This window comes from Lipotes vexillifer, unplaced genomic scaffold (assembly GCF_000442215.2).
Source record: "Lipotes vexillifer unplaced genomic scaffold, Lipotes_vexillifer_v1.1 scaffold258, whole genome shotgun sequence".
NCBI lineage: Eukaryota > Metazoa > Chordata > Mammalia > Artiodactyla > Lipotidae > Lipotes > Lipotes vexillifer.
The window spans coordinates 603,179-623,126 of record NW_006793735.1 but is presented as its reverse complement, the minus strand read 5'-3'; the positions used below and the strand labels follow the sequence as shown (position 1 = coordinate 623,126).

The 19,948-nt window shown below is 38.9% G+C and overlaps 1 protein-coding gene across 12 annotated transcripts in view; it reads right to left on the bottom strand.

Moving 5' to 3' along the window:
* PEX5L (peroxisomal biogenesis factor 5 like) overlaps positions 1 to 19,948 on the bottom strand; it is a 289,451-nt gene that overhangs the window by 205,299 nt on the left and 64,204 nt on the right. For 8 of the 12 annotated variants that reach the window (XM_007466680.1, XM_007466676.1, XM_007466686.1 and 5 more), the window contains exon 2: positions 18,919 to 18,990. The exons of 3 other annotated variants lie outside the window; for them this stretch is intronic. In XM_007466680.1, the coding sequence (XP_007466742.1) occupies positions 18,919 to 18,990 (72 nt within the window). Of the gene's footprint in view, positions 1 to 18,918; positions 18,991 to 19,948 lie in introns of those variants that run through there. One more of the 12 variants, XM_007466687.1, reaches the window with a different exon arrangement.

Genomic DNA, 19,948 nt, shown 5'->3' with positions numbered 1-19,948 from the left:
AAGCCCTATGGGAGCTAATGGCAGGAGTAGGACTGGACAGCTATTGAGGCACTTAGAGTCTAGTTGAAAATACACACTAAGATGTGTGAGAGAGAAAAGTACGATCATGATAACATGCCCCTCACTGACACTGTATGTCCCAAGGGGACAAAGCAAAGGGGAGCTTAAAGAACTGATGAGGTGAGTGATGAATGAGGAAAGGCTGAGATGAAAGTGGTGAGCATTCTGAAACAGGGTAACATGAGAAAGGGCTTGGACCAAAATGTGTGTTGTCTAATGGCAAAGGGTATCAGACTGCAGTGAAATTATTAATTCCACAAGATCCAAGTACTGCTGGCCTTTTCTTGTTTTAGAATATACACAGGTGAGTCTCTTCCCTCTTGTATTGCGAAATGCTGGAGACGCCACTGCAGATACTTTGCATATTCTCTGAAAACAGTTCTTCCTGTCTCCCTACCCGCACCTTAATTAAACAATATTGGACTCTGTGAGTTTGTAAGATAAAATTGTTAAGAAAAATTTGCAAAATGTGTGATATATGCTATTTTCCTTTGTCACTGACTTCAGAGGTGAAATTTATTTTTGACAATTTTAGAATGACAATTATGGCTGAGATTGCTAGTTTTCTACCCCAATACCTTTCTCCCTTAGTAACATGCTTTTTAGGTAGACATATTACCATGCAGAATAAATGACTCTATATCTCCTAGGCCCTACCCCTTTCCAGTAGCCAGTGTGATCATATGACTTAAGTTCTGGGCAATGAAACATAAATTAAAGGACTCTATGGAACTTCTGGGAAGTCTCCTTAAAAGGAGGAGTGGATAAAAGAAAACGAAAAGGGGATAAAAAAGGAGCGGTAGATAGTCCCTGCCTTTCTCTTCCCTCTTTTCTTCTTTCCTGCTTCTTGGAACTCAAAGATAATGGATGGAGATTCAAAATAGCCATTTTAGAATATAAGGAGTAGGCCTTCTTTCAAGGTATAGCAGAGCAGAGAGCTGGAAGAAGCATGCATCCCTGATGACTTTGGGAAGCTCCTATGCCAGCCCTGGATGGCGAAACTCCAGACTTCCTTTTAAGTGAGAGAGAAACTTCTGCCTTTTACAAGCCACTTTGTTTAGGCATTAATTTCATAAATATATAGAGAACATATACCTCTCAAGAGCAGGAACAATGTGTATGCCACCTGGTCCACAGTGGTGTTCAACAATGTGATGATGATGATGATGGCGATGATGACAGTGATGATGATTGAATTAAAAGCAATGAAACAAAGTGGCTTGAATAAACTGTGCATAGTTATTTTTATTTAAAGATTCTACTGCTGGTGCTATTTAATCTATTTGTATGCAGGTGTAATCAAGGAGGTCTGCATTATTTAATAAAAATTCTTGATCTACTTAACATTAAAAGATTTCATTTCATTTTGTTTTGAGAAGCAAGAAGGCTGTATCATTTATATGTGTCTTTAAGTTGGCTTCCACAGTGCTGTGAGGAGTGTCTCTAAATGACCCATCCTTGGTGATGGAGAGTCTGTGAACTCTGGGGGCCTCGCCATGACTCTGGGTGGAAACGGCAGAATGATGTTGGGAAATCCATTCCACCAAAAGTGAAGGAGCAAACAGCGTCTCTGAGAAAGAGACTCAAAGGCCAACATGCAGCAAATCATGAAGGAAGTGGAAGGGCTGGAAAGGGATACAGTGAGAAAGGAAATGTTTGGCAACTAATGAAGCTAAAAGTGGGCAAGGGACTCAAAATATCCCCAAGGGTGAAATATTTTGCATAGGCAACCCCCTTCATCTACTTTAGTTTTCTGGAAAAATTATGAAAAATTTTAACTCTTCTGTTTCCCAACATTGTTAATTCCGTAAATCCCAGAAGGGATGTGAGGGGTGAGCTCATCTAGCTACTGGGAAACTTCACTGCTTCTTAAGTTCCAAAGAGATTTCTTTTTTGTTCTTTTGCACCTGCCTTGGATAGCTTTACTTAAGTAGTAGTTCTACAAGAACAAGCTCAGGAATTAACTTTTAGTGAAGAAAAAAATCTGCCATGAATATAGGAGCTTTGGTACTCAGAATGGGAGAAAAAACCAGTGAAATGAGTCACTTTTCCAGTACAATTTATCTTTAGGCCAATTACGAGTAAAACATAGGCACAGTTGTGTGCAAGCTGGGGCATAGGACACTACATTCTTCATTTTTATTTGTTTCTTGTGTTTCAAGAGAACCCTCTGCCTGCTCACTTCCCTTATTTAGCACTTGCCTTCTTCCAGTGAATCTCCAAGAAGGGACTGGCAATTCCGAAGCAGGTGACCACCAGGGGCTTTGTTTTGACTCTGATGCAGCCCCACCTTTCTCTTTGCTGACTTAAACAATTTTTGTTTTTTTAAAGAAGACTCTTTTATTTAAACTCCCATGGGTGCTAGGCAATGTACAGTAACTAATGACTGTCTCTTTAAATTAAACAAAATGCAGTGCAGTTTAATTTTCCTGATGACTTGTACGAAGGCAGTTGACGGGAAGAGCATGGGTTTTGGAAGGAGACTTTATTTCAGTTCCATTTTTCCTGTTTTACTAGTTATTTGACTCTTTTCAAGTTTCTCAACCCTTCTCAGCCTTGGGGTTTTTTTCCCCATTCTTAAAAATTGGCATAATAATAATATCTCTCAGATTGTTGTCTGGCACATAGTATTGATAGATGCTCAACAACGTTAATTTCCTTTTATTCCCACCCCTTCCCCACTCCTGTCATAATGAAACTAAATTGGACAGCTGGGGTATAAAGTGTGATCCACCCAACTCCACTAATCTCATCCACAATGCTTATGCATGTGTTTAAAATGACCTCTGCACAAGCTGACTTAACTAAATTTTTCTGCACCCTGTCCCCAAATCTGGCCTCACCATGAACTTTAAACCTTATATATGTTTTTCGGATTATTTTTTTTTCTTCCTGATAGTCTGGAAGTTCTGAGGAAGCTGATCATGGGCCTCCCCTGTGATGTCAGAAGCAGATTTCTATATAAGGAAGAATAATAAAAACTCACTGGTGGTTACTACTCTTTCACACCAGGGTACCCTGAAACAATCGTTCCAAAGACGCTTTATTGATAGAGAGCCTGATTCCTTTCAAAGCTATACAGAGCAGTTCTAAATGCCAGCTTACTTCAGGAGAGGAAGTTCTTTGGCACTTTGCTGAAGCTAACTTGGTTTTTCTGTGTTTTGAGAGATATGATGTGACTTTTCTGCTAAAGAGTCATTATAAGCTCTGCATGTTTTTCATTTTTAATTTAAAGAAGGCTCAGGTGTTAACAGATTCATCTAGGAGGACTTCTAGTTTTGGGGGGGCAGATATATTGTTTTTACTTGGAATGTGCAATTTCATGACTACTAAATAAAGTTGAGAAGCCTCAGAATAAGTTTTGCTTTTCCAGGAAAAAAAATTTGCTCATTAAAAAAAATAGAATCAGTAGTGATAGAAACACTAATGTTATTTCTCTAGAACTATCTATTTATGTCATCTTTTCCAGACAGCTGAAAAACATAAATATGAAAACATCCACTTTTCCTCTCACTATGATTAGAGAGAAATTTATCAAAAGAATCATTCAAAAAGAAATGCAATGTAATTATATCACTTGTATATTAATAAAATTAAGCTACACTTTGCCTTCCTTCCTACGTTTTACTGATCTAAAAGTAATAGTTCTGCATGTGTTCAATTTTCTACAGGGGATCTCATTTTTAAATTGCTCTTTGACACAAGAGATTGATTCATAACCCCAGGGCCTTAGTAAGTGGCTTCCTTGAAGATGATACCATTTTGGATTTATTCACAGGAAGTAATCCTCTTGAGTGGCTCAGATGATTTTTTTTTTTTTTTTTAGTTTTCTTTAAGAAATTCTTCAGGAATTCTTATGAGATAGAAGTAGGGAAAATATTATCACTTTGCTGATAGGGACGTCAAGGCTTAGAGATTTGTTCAAGGTCAAAGAAAAAGCCATTGGCAAAGCCAGAAACTTGAATCCTAGCATCCTCACTTGTATTTCAGTTCTGCTAAACTAACTTCCTGTACTCCTTGGATATGCATTAATGTAAGAGTTTTGCATTTTGGGACCCGAGCAACAATTTTAAAGTGTAGAATACTTACAAAAGACTATATATTCTAAAATGCATTCACAATTATTTATTTTTGTCATTGCCTTTCAATATGAAGAAGTCATAGGACTTAAGTCTGTTACCCTGTTCATATAAGTTGTTTAGACTTCAATATAGGTCTTTAAGTCTGTGTATCTTTTTGGTATTAGACTATCCTAGTGGGTCCATACATCTGTGTCCTCAATGCATGTGGTACCAGAGTAAATTATATCCCAAGTTATTTGTGGCTCTAACAATATTTAGTCAATTTCCCTTCTCAGCAAACTTAAAAATTCATGCAAACCAAATTTATGCAAATCCATGTTTGTGATTCGGCTGTGGTCAGCCTCAGGAAGCAGAATCCTGTATAACTGCAGTGTAGGATGTGATTTAAACTTGAGGTTTTACAAAAGCAGTGCAACGTGTGTGGTGGCATCTCCACTGATATTTAAAGGTGCAGAGGGATATGAAAGGATGACAATGTGCAAATTCCCATAAATATGCATAATTCATGGTAAATCAGTATATGTCTAATTATAGCAATGTACACAATTTTCTTGCAATCCCTTCCTCTGCTTTTTAATTTGATAACTTGCATCCTGAAAGAAGAAGGGAAAGATCTGGATGGTCACTGCACAAGCCAGGGAAAGTTGTGGGGCAAAAAAATGCCTAAGGCTCACCTTGATTCAATATAAGGCAACCATTAAAGTGACATTTATAAAAATTAAATAGTGATGTGGAAAAAATGAGTCTGGCATAGTGTTACATAAAGAGGGAGGTACAAAACTGAATGCATACTAACTGCAACTATGCAAAAATTTAAATTATGCTTGTGACTATGCAAAAATGAGAGACTACGTAAAATGAAGAGTCCTTGGGAACATGGGTGATACTTCTGATCTTGTTCAAAGTTTCTGAGGAGGGTTTTGTATACTCATAAGCAGAGTAACCAGTGAGAAGGGACCCCAAGGGTGACTGTCAGCTCTCCAGCACCAACAGGTAAGGCTCCTGGAGAGAGGCTGGGTGCTGCTTTTGGGAGGCTGCAGGAATCACCAGGAGCTTGGAGGGGTAGAGTTGTGGCCAGTGAAAGACTGAAGGGGCTGGCAGAATATCAATTCTCAGACCACTTTTCTAGACGGGCAGGCAGGGAAACCGGAGATCTGCCAACAACCGGGGATAAACTAGCTGTACTGAATAGTTCAGCAGGGACTTTAGCCTGAGTAGAAAGGTCAGTCCCTGTGGGGCAGCTGGCGGAAAGACATTTCCAGAGCACAGCAATCTACTCCAGTAACGGAAAGCTACTCAACAAATGCTGAAGTGATGCGCTTTCTTTTTTGTTCCAGGCATGGAATTTTTCAAATGTAGTGAGCACAGAGATAATTCTAGGTGCAAAATAAGGATTTAACTTATCATGAGAAGCACCTCAGATGGGAGGACTCGAACCAGAGTAGCAACCCTAATGCAGTACCTGCCTTTTACTGGTTCCCTTGCAAGGCTGCCTGGTTACCTGGTCCTACGATTCAGTACAGTGCAGGGTCCCAATGGCCTCAGAGGTGGGCATTTATCCAAGGACTGGGCAACTGCCCTTTTTCATAGATTTGCTTCTGGGCATGTGTGTTTATGACTATGTATCCACACATTCTCTATTCCTCTCTCACTCTTTCTCTCTTTCTTTTACACACACACACACACACACACACACAAGAATATTGTCTTTGGAAGGGAGAATATTTCTTTTCCAATTTGCCCATCTTAATTGATTTATGCTTTTCCCTATCCTATATATCTTTCCCTTACAAACAGAAAGACTTTCTCAGATTTTACCCTATTACAGTCCTAGCACAGTCAAGATAATAACAGATCTCCTTGAGAAGTCAGGGAAGCATGAGGAAAGGATAACTTCCTAACTGTGAACTCTTTGGACCTGGAGCAGTCATGCACAGCCACACAGACTGTGGGCACAGCACATCTCCTTGGGGTTGTGCAATGCAGCAGCCTGGCATAAAATTCCCTATGCCTTAGTGTGCATTGTGAAATGGGGATGATGGTACCTACATCATAGATTTGTTGGGAGGATTAAATGAGTTAACATATATAAAGTGTTTAGAACAGAATATAGCATATAGTAAATGCTATATAATTGTGTGTTGTTATTAACCTTTTAATAAAAGTGGTTTAAGATTAGAAGGGCTTAAGACAAAGATTACCTTAATAAGTTTTACCTCTTAGTCTCCATCATCTGTACTTTCTTTAGGAAACAACCTGGGTCACAGGATTGATTACTGGGTAGGTTCACTTTAATGAATGAAACTGGGAGGGAATATTTGCAAGGTTAGGAACAGTGAAATTAAGGACTTAAGATGCTTAATTTGTCTTAACTCCTTTTCTTTTGTAGTCCTTGGAAATAAAAGTTTAACATCTTTACCAAAATAATAACTGATCTTTTCTTGACACCCCAAATTTGAAAAATCTAAAACAGTGCTCCTCAAGCCACAGTGAGGATCGGAAGTCCCTGGAAGCTCGTTGAAACTAATTCCTGGGCCCCAACTTTACAGACTCTGATTCAGTCTGGGATTCAGAGTATGAATTTCTAACAAAATGCAGGAGATGCTGATGCTGCTGGTCCATGGACCTCTCTTTGAACAGCCAGGCTCTACAAAACATATTTGGTCATTGTTCCCCCAAACCATGTCTTGTCCTGGGAATACACTGAACTCTAGGAAGACTCTGTAATTCTTTCAGGACCATGACTAGGGAAATGATACACATCTTAGAGGCCTGAGGGTCCTAAGTATTCCCTGAAGTCCTCAGTCCCAAATCTGCTGCAGCACCTGCACCGTAACTGCCTATTGACCGAAGCCCCACGCTGCACTGTTGGCTTCTTAAAGGCCATGCCTATGTTTATGTCATTTCTGTGTCCCAGCACTTGGCAAATACCTAGCGAGAAATAGGCTAAGAAGTTTTTGTAAAGTAAATGAATGAAGTAGGAAGTTAGATCATTCCCATCAAAATAATGCTGTTTTTCTTTTCAAAAGCAGCATCCCATGTATCTTTGGAAGTTAAGTTACCTCATAATTAAGAGGAAGACAATTTAATTTTGCTCACGTAGTCTATCTTAGAACCAGTTTTTAAACATATGATTCCCTGCTTGGTTGTCCCTCCTGAATACTGACAGCTAAATGTTGCCAGCATCCCCTGAATCGGTTCTGCTGGGTTCTCCACTGCTCTCCCTCCCGTATCACATGAGAGGAAGCGTCTTGGGAACAGGGCAGAATCAAGCCCCAGGTTTTTTGTTAGAACAAAAGGTGTAAACGTGCTAAATGTAACTAAATATTTCCCCCACAACCAAACCCCGGAAGACACATAGCAAAATTGTTTACATACCAAACTTCTATAAACAATAGGTTCTCAGATTTTTCTGTTTTCCCATTTGCTCCTTATCCTTTTTAGGAATAGGCTTCACTTTTGTTTTCTTTTTTTTACCCTTCTCACTCCCCGCCGACCCCACATCTATGGGGTTTAGGAAGTCTGTCTGCAGAGCCAAGAGGGGTTTGTTCATTCTCTTTCTCCTCTCCTAGCATTTGGATTCTCAAAGGCGAAAGTCTCTAGCAGAACCATGAGAAGGGCTCCTTCCCTCCATCTATATCCTTCCACTCTTAGGGGATATATCAGAAGATTTTGTGATGTGTATCATATATGTATATACATGCACAGGACAAAGGCAAAAAGGGAGGAAGAATGTTACACACTTGGGGTGCTTCAAGCTGTTCAGTATGAATGGGGCACGGAGAAGGACAGGGTAGTCAGGGACTGGACCATCCCTGGCCTGCAAGCCCAGCTGAGGAGTCTGCGTAATATGTGGGAGGCAGTGAGAAGCATCACTTCTCTCTGTGTCTTGAGTGTCTGTCACCTGTAACCCAAGCAGTGCTGGGGTCCATGCATGTCTTGTATGGCTACTGTGGTTCATAGAACCACAATGGAAGGATTTTAAATCAAGTTCCTTGGAGTCTGGATGAAAGGGTAAGATTGCTCACTCATTTAGTGAAAGACAAATTTCTTCCATTTTTTTTTAAATGTTCCTAAGGTTTTATATCTTTAGCTTAAAAGTTTAAGAATAACTAAGCCTGTTTGTGAGCTTCAATTTGTTTTATTCTGTACTAAACGACTTGATTAAAAAAATCCATCAGCTGATGCACCGTCACTCATTTCTTTTTCAGAAGCTATTCCCATAGTTCACAGAAATTAATGGGTCAATTTTGGGGACACATTTAAAGTTTAAAGATAAAAGCTGAGAGTGCAGGGAAGTGATAACTGGACAACCTTTGACTGGAAGAAAACGACTTCCATGCTTAGTGTTTTTCTACAAGAATTCATTAATTATTCATTAATTATACAAATGAGATAATTTAGTTAGAAAAGAGTGATGAATGAACATTTCTTTCTATTCAGAACCTCTAGCACAAAGCCGAGATGGTACATTCTCTCACCATTTCTTTAATAAGTCACTTATTCATATATTTCAAGAATGAGATCATTTGGCCAAAAAATACTATGATGAGGAATAAATAACAATTGTATTGAATGACGATTTGTGTGTGCATGTGTTTTTCGTAGATCACAAGACAGGAAGGAAGTGGTACTCACCCTGTCTGGGGGTAGACCATGTGAAAAATTAATGACTAAAAATGGAAATGACAGAATTATAGAGTTGTTTTGAAGAAAGAGAAGGAAGCAATGGAGCATTAAAGAAAAAAAAAAAGCAGGTTTGCAAGAACTGTGTTTCTGTCAAACCTTATAGATGCAGTGCCAGAATAAGAGACACATTCCAAAGGCGGGGATCAGAGAGTGGGGCTGAGCAGAAAGGAAAAGACATGTACTGCAAAGTCTGGATGGGAGAGAAATAATAGCACAACCACAGAAGTGACAAGGTCAGGGCAATGGCAGAGCACAGGCATCTAGGTCCAAAGTCAGAGGAGAAGGAAGGGAAGTCTACTCTCTAAACTCTCTCTGCTGTTTAAGTATCAAAAAAAGAAAAAAACATTTGTACGGTCTTTCTGTTCCTTAGTCATTTTTATTTATCAGATTTTGAATTTGTAACATAAATCTTTTCAGTATAAATATTTCCACCCACAACTGTTTTTTGAAGCCCTTATGACAATAGACACTGATGGAATCAGTAACCAGTGAGAGTCACAGGCAAGGTTCATTAGACAAAGCACTGGCAACCCATTCAGAACGGACCGACTAGGCAGCCAGATGCTGAACTGTGGGGCCTGGCTCACAATCCCCAAGGCCAATTGAAAGGGAGATGATAAGTTGATCCAGGTGCAGAAGACCTGGGAGATGAGCTGTGGAAAAAACCCTCTGCTTCAACGTGGAGGAAACACTCTGCTAAGCTCATTAGGGGCATCTTAGGAGATTCAAATTCCACTTTTAAAACTGGGAAGTTGTCACAAAGTTTGTGAGAACCTCGTTATGAAGTAGGAAGCATCTCATATAAACATCCTTTCATGAAAGCTTATCAGACAAATTTAATGAGTTAGCTGTGCACTTGAAAGACACACTCCTCTCAAGTGATTTCTCTGGATTGACTGGTATGCCTAGCTTACCAGCATGAGGGAGTTTGGAAGAAAGGCTAAGGAGCAGTTGAATTTAGGAAGGCAGTTACAGGGATAGATGAATGAAGCCAGGACGAGAGGCTGCAGACCCGAATTCTAATAGTCCCTGTGATATAAAATAACCTAGTGACACAGTCAAGCTACTTCCTTATCTAAGACTCAACTTATTCTGGTTGACGTAGAACCAATATAATCAAACTTCTTAGCAGCAGCGCCCTTTCATCACCCAAAGCTTGTCTGCGTACCTGGGGCCAACTTACTCTCTAAGGGGTGACGCCACGTGCATGAGCCCCCTCCTCTGTTCAAAGTGGCTGGGAACGGGGTCCAGGGAGCACAGTTTTAAAACCACTGGATTCGATTATCTTCTGAAATTCCTTCCAGCTCTAATGTCTACAGTTCTCAGACTGACCAGATGAATCTACTTAAAACAACACCAGCACCAACAAAACAAAACAAATTCCCCAAACACAAAATCAGTAAAAGCACAACAAACCTTCCACAGTGGAAGGGTGAATGGTTTCTTTTCAAGTTGTGTTCCAAATGGCTGAGTTTAAGCATTACTGTCCTGGCCTGTTATTTTCATATATCACATCATTTTTACATTCAGCGTGTCAGCTCACGTCATTTCAATTTTGCATTTATTTTTCTCAGTGACTAAACATGCTGCCAGCACTTTTCCCCATTAGATTAAAAAAATGGGCTATTTGAAAATTACTTACATCTATATATTTTTCCAGTCTGAAAGTCCAGTTTTTTATGCTGCATCTAATGAACATAGGCTGTACATTAATATCTTAAAATAAAGATATATAATGGCATTTAAGATATTTGTTGAACTTGAAGTGGTAACTCATGGTCTCTCTTTTTCAGTGGTTACAGTTTTTCACTGAGCCCTGTGGTTTGCATTACTGTTTGCAAAACTGGGGAACAGGGACTGGTGGAGGAAAGCTGGGTACTTGCTACTCTGCAAGGCGGGCACCTTGTTTACTCTCTGAGTTGCTAAGTTGGTAAGACTAGGAGGTAGTAAAAGTCCTGAAGAGGAAATATCAGCAATACTTTCCACTTACAAATATCTGACCTACTCATTTTATCAAATGGGGATTTTTTACATTTTAGGTAACAAGTTCCCTTTTGAGGTACTTGAACCTCCGGGGGACTGAAGACCATCTGACAATGATATCTTTTCATTTATTTATTTTTGGCTGCGCTGGGTCTTCGTTGCTGCGTGCGGGCTTCCTCTAGTTGTGGGGAGCGGGGACTACTCTTTGTTGCGGTGCACGGGCTTCTCACTGCGGTGGCTTCTCTTGTTTTGGAGCACGGGCTCTAGGTGCGCGGGCTTCAGTAGTTGTGGCTCACGGGCTTAGTTGCTCCGTGGCATGTGGGATCTTCCCGGACCAGGGCTCGAACCCATGTCCCCTGCACTGGCAGGCGGATTCTTTACGACTGTGCCACCAGGGAAGCCCTGACAGTTATATCTTAATGTCTATTGTTTTAATCAGATCGACAACTAGGTTAGGTTAGTTTTCAAGGGAGAGGGTGTAAAGCAGGAGAGAAACGGGGACAGCAGAGGCCCTCTCGGGCCCATGTCGGCATCCTACTCTCCTTTGATCTTAGAGTCTCATGAGTGTAACAGGTCACAAACTGGAACCCCAGGGCTGTATACAGAACCACACTATTTTGTTTGACTACACATTGCTATAAAATTTAAAAACTGGTTTTAAACATTTTAAAAGCAGCAGATTAATTGCTTCTCTTGAAAAATTAGTATATGTGGTGATCCTGAGCCCAGTTTTCAACAAGATGGCAATTAGCTGGGGCTGGTAGGTGCTGCTTCTTCTAGAGGGGCCAGCTTGTGATATTAGCCACTGTCCTTCTCACTCCTTATTTTTCTTACACACAGTCTGTTCCCCTCATTTCTGTACTTGGTTGATCCAAGGACACATTTGTATCTATGACCTCAGAAGAGACTTTATTGTTTAGAATTATAACTCAGTCCTGAAGAAATCCAAGGGGATTCTATACCTACTAAATCTAAGGCTTTTACCATCAACTCCCACCACTTACCCACCCCAGTACCTGACATTTATAAAGCACTTATTTCATGCCATGAACTTTGCTAAGCCTTTGTTTACAGCAACTTATTTATCCTAACAACTACTTTATGAAGTAGATAGAATTTTCCTCATTTTATAGCAGAGCAGCCTGAGGCTCAGAGAGGCTGGTTAATTTCCCCAAGGTAATATAGCTACTACCTGGCTGTAGCCAGTTTTCATTCAGATTCCTGACTGTGAAAGCCTCCCTCTTAACCACTGTGTAACAACTTTGCTATATTCACAATGGCCAACACGAGCAGTGGCAGAGGAGCCAGGAGCCCCGAAAGGGCACCAGACTAGAGTAACTGACAGTATCTTACAGAAGGCATGCAAACTGCTTACTAGGAAAACAGTGGGAATAAGCAAAGTGAAAATGTGATGCAACAACCAACTCAACGCTCAGGAAGTGTGAGCTGCTGATGGAAAGGGCATGAGACAAAATAGCAGTGGTCCTGGATTCTAGACTTGGTTCTGACCAAAGGAGGCTGAGCTGGACACAAGGCTCTTCAGAGGCGCATCCCCATTTGAACCTCACAGCAGACATCTGAGCCAGATGGTATTATTCCACTTTACAGATGAAGAAACAGAAACTCAGAGAACTTAAATTGCTCACTCCAAGGTCTTCCGCTTGGTAAGTGGCATAGCCAAGACTAGAAACTAGGACGATGGCATCCTACTTCATTCATTTCAGGTGTCTCCTGCCTGCCCCTGTGTCACTCTATAAAGAGCGACCCTCTACATTTTTTTGCCTTCTATCTTCAGATCTCAGTAATGTGTCAGAAGACTCTGAAATTAAGATATTATGTCTGCCCTTTTTGTTTTTCCTAGAGTCAGAGGTGATGCCTAGGGGTATCAGTATACTAAATTGAAATGCATCAAGTCAAAAAACCAAGAAAACCTCTCAGCATTGTGAGTTTACAAGGAAAAATAAAGTAAGATATTTTGCATTACTGTGATTTCCACCCCTCACCCCCTTCTCAATTACCAGTAACTCAGAACTATTTTCATATTACTTGACACAAATAGGTAATATTTAGGAATAAAAGATGGGTAAAAATGCCTTTATCCCAGTAATTTTTCTATTTAACCTTGTGCAAAACTTTCCCCTTGCCTTGTACATTTATTGATGATAAATAGCTTTGCTGACAAGATGGCACTGATTGGACTACTGTAGTGAATCGTTGTTTACTCCAATGCTGATTTCAGATAGATAGCAAATTTGAAACGCTTCGGCCTCTCTCATCACACCTAAATAGGGCTTATTTTCATTGAACCATTTCTCATCTATCAATCTTTCTGAGGAAAATGCTAATGAGCCTATGTCTGCTGTGAGCATAATGGGGGCAACCACAGTGGCATAATGTGCTTGGTCCTTCCAGAGTCTCACAGTATCCTGCTTCAGAATCTCCAGGCTGCCCAGCTTGTTTCTTTTCTGCAAGTCGAAAGGGGATTTCTGTTCTTGGTGACCAACATGGGGTTCCAAGAAGGTACCCAGGGAGAGTGTTATACATGACGCCAAGAGACAGGGTCTCATGCTTTATAAGCCTTCTCAGAGGTAAATGGGATTTGACTTATATTTAAATTAAGTCACCATATTGATATGGCAAAAAAAGCACTGGCCAGATGGTGCTGAGTACAACAAGGCAGTGACACATATCACCCCCATTCCTTTTACTATTTATGAGTCCGAGAATCAGGTCAGCTGCTTAGATGGTGGTATGACCACACTAACTATTAGCAGAAGGAAGATCAGTATCTTTTCCTGTTAATCTGTTTTTCTCATTCTTCCATTTTTCTTTCACATTGGCCTATATTTTCCTCTTTAGGATGCATTCCCACAATGACCACTAGGATAAAATTACAATCCCACTCAAATGCTTATGTGCTACTGGAAACACAAGGGGGTGGCGATACTTTGTCTCTTCTTTTTCTTTAGAGAAAAATCACAGAAATTCTAGTTTCCATTGCTTTCTGCTCGGGCTTCTCCTACAAATTTAAAAGGAGACTCTCACAAGGGTTTTGGGCTAAGAAAGGTATGTGTTGTCTCTCCCCATGGTGCTTCTCACGTCTGGTCAAGGCCCTCTTGGAGGAGGCTGTGTAGGGACTGGAAGGATGAGTGGATGGCAACAACCACCCTTCAGCTCTAATTTTGTGCACATTTTTTTTGAAGGACTTTTCTCTCCTAATAAGCTATAGGGGCCAAGAGGGAAGTAAACTGTTAAGGAGTGTTTGTGGAAAAGATTATCCCTGTGAGGGTTCAATAAATAAATACTGGCCAATTATGATACTTCCTAGTAGATGGTTATTTTATATAATTAGAGCACTGAGGCAAAACAGCTTCTTAATGTCCACCTATGGGATGACCAGTAATGGGCGACCGCAGAGAGCTATATAGGATGATAGATGGTGTATTGGATTGCACATCGGGAGGGAATGCTGGCTTCCAGTCCTCTCTGTGTACCTAAGCAGGGACTCGGGGGAAACTTGATTCACCTTTCTAGATCTCAATGTTCCTGTCTGCTGAATTGGGGTTGTGTGGTGGTGTTATGGACTGAATGTTTGTGTCCCCTCCAAATTCATATGTTGAAGCTCTAGCCCTTAATGTGTCTGTATGTGGAGACAGGCCTGCAAGGAGGTGATAATGGTTAAATGATGCCTCAAGAATGGGGCCCTAAAAAGAGGAAGACACACCAGAGCTCTCTCTCTCTCTCTCTTTCTCTCTCTGCCATATGAGGATGTGAGGATAAAGTGAGAAGTTGGTTATCTACAAGTCAGGAAGAGAGCCTTCGCCAGAAACCAACCATGCCAGCCTGTTTATCTTGGACTTTGTAGCCGCCAGAGCTGTGAGAAAGAAATCTGTGTTGTTTACGCCACCCAGTCTATGATATTTTGTATGGCAGGCCAAGCAGACTAATAGGTGGTGATGACTAGCTACTTAAAATGACATAATGGTTATAAATTCATCTTCTTAGAGAAACTCTAAGAGCTGGGAAGAGAAGAGTAGTATTTTACAAAAAAGGAAATACTCAAATCACAAGACTACCACAAGAACACAAGGCTACTAAGTGGAATTCAGTCAGATGCAAACCTGGGTCTTTAAGGCACCTTTCGTTGTAAATGTCCGTGATTTTCTTGTTTTCAGCATCATTATACTGGATGTCTATGAAATCTAGTTTTTAGGTTTCCAGGTAATGTCCGCTGAAGAATGTCAAATTTATCACAGGTCATACATATGCTTTTTCTCTTTAGAACTGCAAGAGTTGTTTCCTTTGACCCGGCCATTCTCAAAGTATGGTCTGGGACCAGCAGTGGGAACCGAGGACTTAGAAATCCAAATTCTTGGGCCCTACCTCTTGACCTGCAGAATCAGAAACTCTGGGGGTGGGTGGGGCCCAGCAATCTGTGTTCTGAGAAGCCCTCTAGAGGATTCTGAGGCTGCTAAAACTTGAGAACCATGGTTCTGATCCATGTACACTTGTTCCCTTTGTCATGGGTTGACATTTGACATTTCCCCACCTTATTGCACTGAAAGATATGCAGCTGCAACTCTGAGTCCTACAATCAACTAATCTACGACATACTGTGAAAACTATTTTGAAATGCTTGAACCTACAAGTGTATCCCCTTTATAGTGATAATATTCTATAATTTTGTGTCAGCCTTGGTTACCTCCTTTAAGTCTGCTTGGAATTTGAAAACATTTTAGAAAAAAAGCTATCTTGGTGAACATATCACAAACCTTGAGCTAAATTGACTCTATTCTACTTAAAAATAGTAATTTAAAATAGAATTAATTTCTAATTTATTCAAAGTGGCTAATGTTTTTAATCACTTACTCAAGGTACTTGACCATCTACTCCCCCACTCCCACCCCTGATGTCTCAGCAACTTCAAAGAAAATTCATTTGTACATGAAATCTATTCCTAAACAAGACACACCCCCTTCCAGTCAGGAAAGAATATTTTAATAAATAATAAGAATAATCCAAAATACATATTTAAAATTTCTTTTAAATATGTATTTATTCTAGAAAGCCAAATATAGAACTAAATTTATATATTTTATTATAATTATATGTATATAATAACTGTATATATGTCTATTATATATGTTATATAATTATACACATAATGAAATATCTGTATATATTTATATCAAATGTCTGGGTTTTAGAGGTATAAAGATTTTTATCTAATGCTTCGTTTGATTACTTTCCTATGCTTGAAATTTGAAAACTCTAGGGATTTTTTGGAGAATATGGACTTCAATGCCAATGTGATACATTTATATTTAAATGACTGTAGAAGTGTGTGGGTGTGTGATTACATATTATATGGCAGCTCCTATTACTTTAGGACATCAACACTAATCTAAGAATTCTCTGGAATGTTTTCATGTGTATCTCAAATAAATCTTGCCACTAAAATTTCACAAAAAGAGAAGCACGATATTGCCTTTTAGAAGAAAACCTTACACATTTCCAAAATTACTTTTTCTTATGTAGAAATAACACAGAAATCACCTTTTACCCCCTTGAATGTGGGCAGCCAGAGTGAACAAAATCCTCAGACTCTGGGCTGCTTCTGCTATTAATTTGCTTACATAAGCAAAACTGTGGGCTTTCTGTGGAAGTACCAGACTGGCAAATCACATGACTGATAAAACGGCATATAGCTTGCACAGCGTTTGTAGAGCGACAGCTTCTGAATGACAGATTAAATGAGCTTAGTAGACTTCTGCCCTTCACAGCACTCCAACTATTTTATTTAAAGCTTTTTGCAATTATATGAAGATTGACTAACAAATTTCTACCATGTTTCTGAAAAGACACAGGAAGACTAAATTGAACATAAAGATTCCTTCCCCCCTGCCAAAATATATATGACAACTGTGAGATGAAGCACTATTAGAAAAAAGTGTTTTACCACATCCACACATACACTTTTAAAATTGATCTCTTAAACTTAGGAAGAATTTTTTTGTAGTGTTATAAAGACTAACTAGAGTGTTTTCCCAAATATTTTACTTCGAGATGTCAACGCTGTCATTGTTTCTACCTAGGATTTGTTCATTACATCAACACCAAATAAACCTTCCCCAAAAGGAAGGACTACTCTTACTGCCAACAGCAAACACCAAAGCCAACTCATATTCATAATTACTCATCTTTTGAGACATGTTTTGACATGAATGACTCAGCAAAGCTGGGTCACTGCCAACTGGTGCCAACTGGTCCAACGGCACCGGAGGAAACATGATAACTACAGAGACAACAGTGACTGAAAAACTGAATCCTCCCTCATTTGATCCAGGCAAGAAAAGTGTTATTTTCTGAAGAAGCAGGAAAGTGGGTTCTCTTTTTTGAAAGATTGCTAACGAGTTAATAAAATGTGTTTAGGCACAACAATATAAATTTTGTGAAAAGTGCCACAAGAATAAAAGAACAATGACTCCTTTTTCTGAATCCCCAAATTCACTTAAAACAAAAAGAAGCTTTAGGAAAAACTAAAGAAAAGAAAGAAAGAAAACAAAAGCAGCTTTGGGGGTAGAATGATAGTAAAGAAGTACAAAAAGAGTAGGAATTTAACTTCTACATGATTAAAGAAGAAATAAAAAGTAAAACTTTTAATTTTAATAGAGAAATTTATAGGTATACATGTTCTCATAATATACTCAATTGTATTTTACTAGTTCATTTGCCAGGGAGGTCCAGTCCTTTCATCAGAATGCTAGTCTACAGCGCAGGATCTATGGGAGATGGAGATCACACACCCCCTAGTAATTAATCTGGCATAGTTAAAATGATAGCTAATAGCCCAGCAGAGCACTCAGGCTCCAGTCCCACTTATCTTATTAACTGAACTGACAATTTGGCGCTGAGTAGAAACATAGGGCCATATCCAACACTCTTCCACCCTGGTTTACTCAGGAGCAGGAGAGTGAAGATAAGGCAAGAAAAACTTGAAGGTAGTTTGAGTGAACCCTGTAGTATGGACACATTCTGCACCTCCTGGGGAGATGCTTTGTTCAGTTTTCCCCAGAAGACCACTTCAGTTACCTTAATTATTCCAGGCCTAATAAGCCAGTTGGTAAGTTAATTGTTTCTGGTTGCTATCTTCTGATGGTCATTTTTCCTTTTATCAGAAATAGACACAATGGCTCCTTTAATGCAATCACCACGATGCAAAACAGACTGCATGGTTGATTAGGAAACTGTCTAAATTCAACTTGGCTTTCTGTAACTTGCTGACCGCCTTCTTTCTAACTTCTTCATCTGCTCAGATTCCTTTGAATTATTTCTCTATCTCCACCTGAGCTTACATCAGAATCAGAGCCGCTTACACATGAAATAGATGTGCAGTTATCTTGTCTCCCTGATAATTAACAAAGACGTTAAGGGCTAATGCCAATTCAGTGGCACGAGCTGGATACCTTCCATTACCTGTTATTGTTTATGGTATATTAAGCAGTTTTCATTTCACCTTATGGGCCCATATGAAATATAAGCTAGATGTTTCTCAAATCACAGGCAGTATTAAAGAATATTAAATAGCTTCTTTTTTTGTTTGTTTTTTAAAAAAGTCTCTAAATTTACTGCAGACAATCTGAGAAAGTGAATTGGGCAATATGTTTAAACTTCTCAGTTTTTTAAAGTCTTATATCCCTGTCCTCTTAACTTATATTCATTGTCTTACACTAATAGTAGCATTTCTCATTTTCAAAATAATTTACTTTCTGGTTCTTATTTAAATATTTTTTTCCAACAAATTATCATTGTACTGATTTCATTTTTCAAGCTTTTAATTTCCAAAAATTCTCTTATCTTGCTCTGCTTTATTTTTCATCATTCTTACATACAGGACATACATGTTGACATCATGCAGAAGTCAGTGCATCAGAGGCGTTAGACAGGGAGGCTTAGCTGCTTCCAAAATCTATCTTATTATGCAGGCCTCAGTTAGACAAGCTAAGCTAATATAGCTTCCAGGGCAGGGCTGAAAGCTCAAAGGGCTTCAGTTGTCAAAAATCTACAATGCAACATTAGAAAATGTATGTAAGCATTCACTTACCTGCTTTTGATCAACAATTATTTTCAGGTCTTCATCACTGCTTAGTTTTCCATATCCTTTTTCTTTACTTTTCTTGTGAAAGAATAATTTTAAATGATCATTTAGTTTCTTTCCATTAATAATGTTAATTCCCACTTAATACTTTTTAAAGATAAAAGTCTTTTCTTAGCATTGTTCACTAGTCATAATACATCACTCTTTATGCCAATCTCTCATGGACAACAGAAAATATCTTTATTAAACTGCTGTTTTCTGCTTAGCCTCTCCCATCCAAATTATACTTTTAATCCTTCTCTGAATATTGTTATGCTCCTTTTCTTTTTTCAATTGTATATTTTTAGAAAAGATTCTTTAATAACTCGAGATAAATAAGCAACTCCTTAAAGAGTCCCAGCACATTTTTCTTAAAGACTGAAACTGCATTTAGTGATTATATTATGCTTAAGATTTCAACTATTAAATGTTTTATTTTAATCCTTTATATATTTTTAAGACTAAGCAAGAATAACACCACTCAGATAATGAATCTTCAGATTTTCTGTATTTGCTTATAAATCTGATGAAAACTAACATTGGAAAAACAATTCAGAAATAATTTTAAAAAGATAAGTAAAATAATTTTCAAAATTAGGTAGTTTGAACAGTTGGTAGGGTACGGACCATTTTAAAAAATGTACTTTATTGGCATTTTCCCCCATCTATCTTCCCCATAGCAAAAGTTCGTAACTTTATAAGTTAGAAAAGGACATAGATCATTACAACCATTTTACTGTTGTGTTACAGGAGAAAGATAATACGTCTGAGTCTTTTCTTTTTCTTTCTCCCAGTGCAATGGTTAAACGAAATACCATTTGGAATGACAGTTGCTTCTTCATAATTTCAGAAACATAGTACCTTCATAGAGGACCAGTAAGAAAAAGAAAAGAAAATTCACTACATAATTAGCTGTAATCCAAGGTTATTATTTTTTAAAAAAGCAATTCTTGCTCTCGGTATTAATTATATCAACTAGAATTAAGGGAATTAAAAC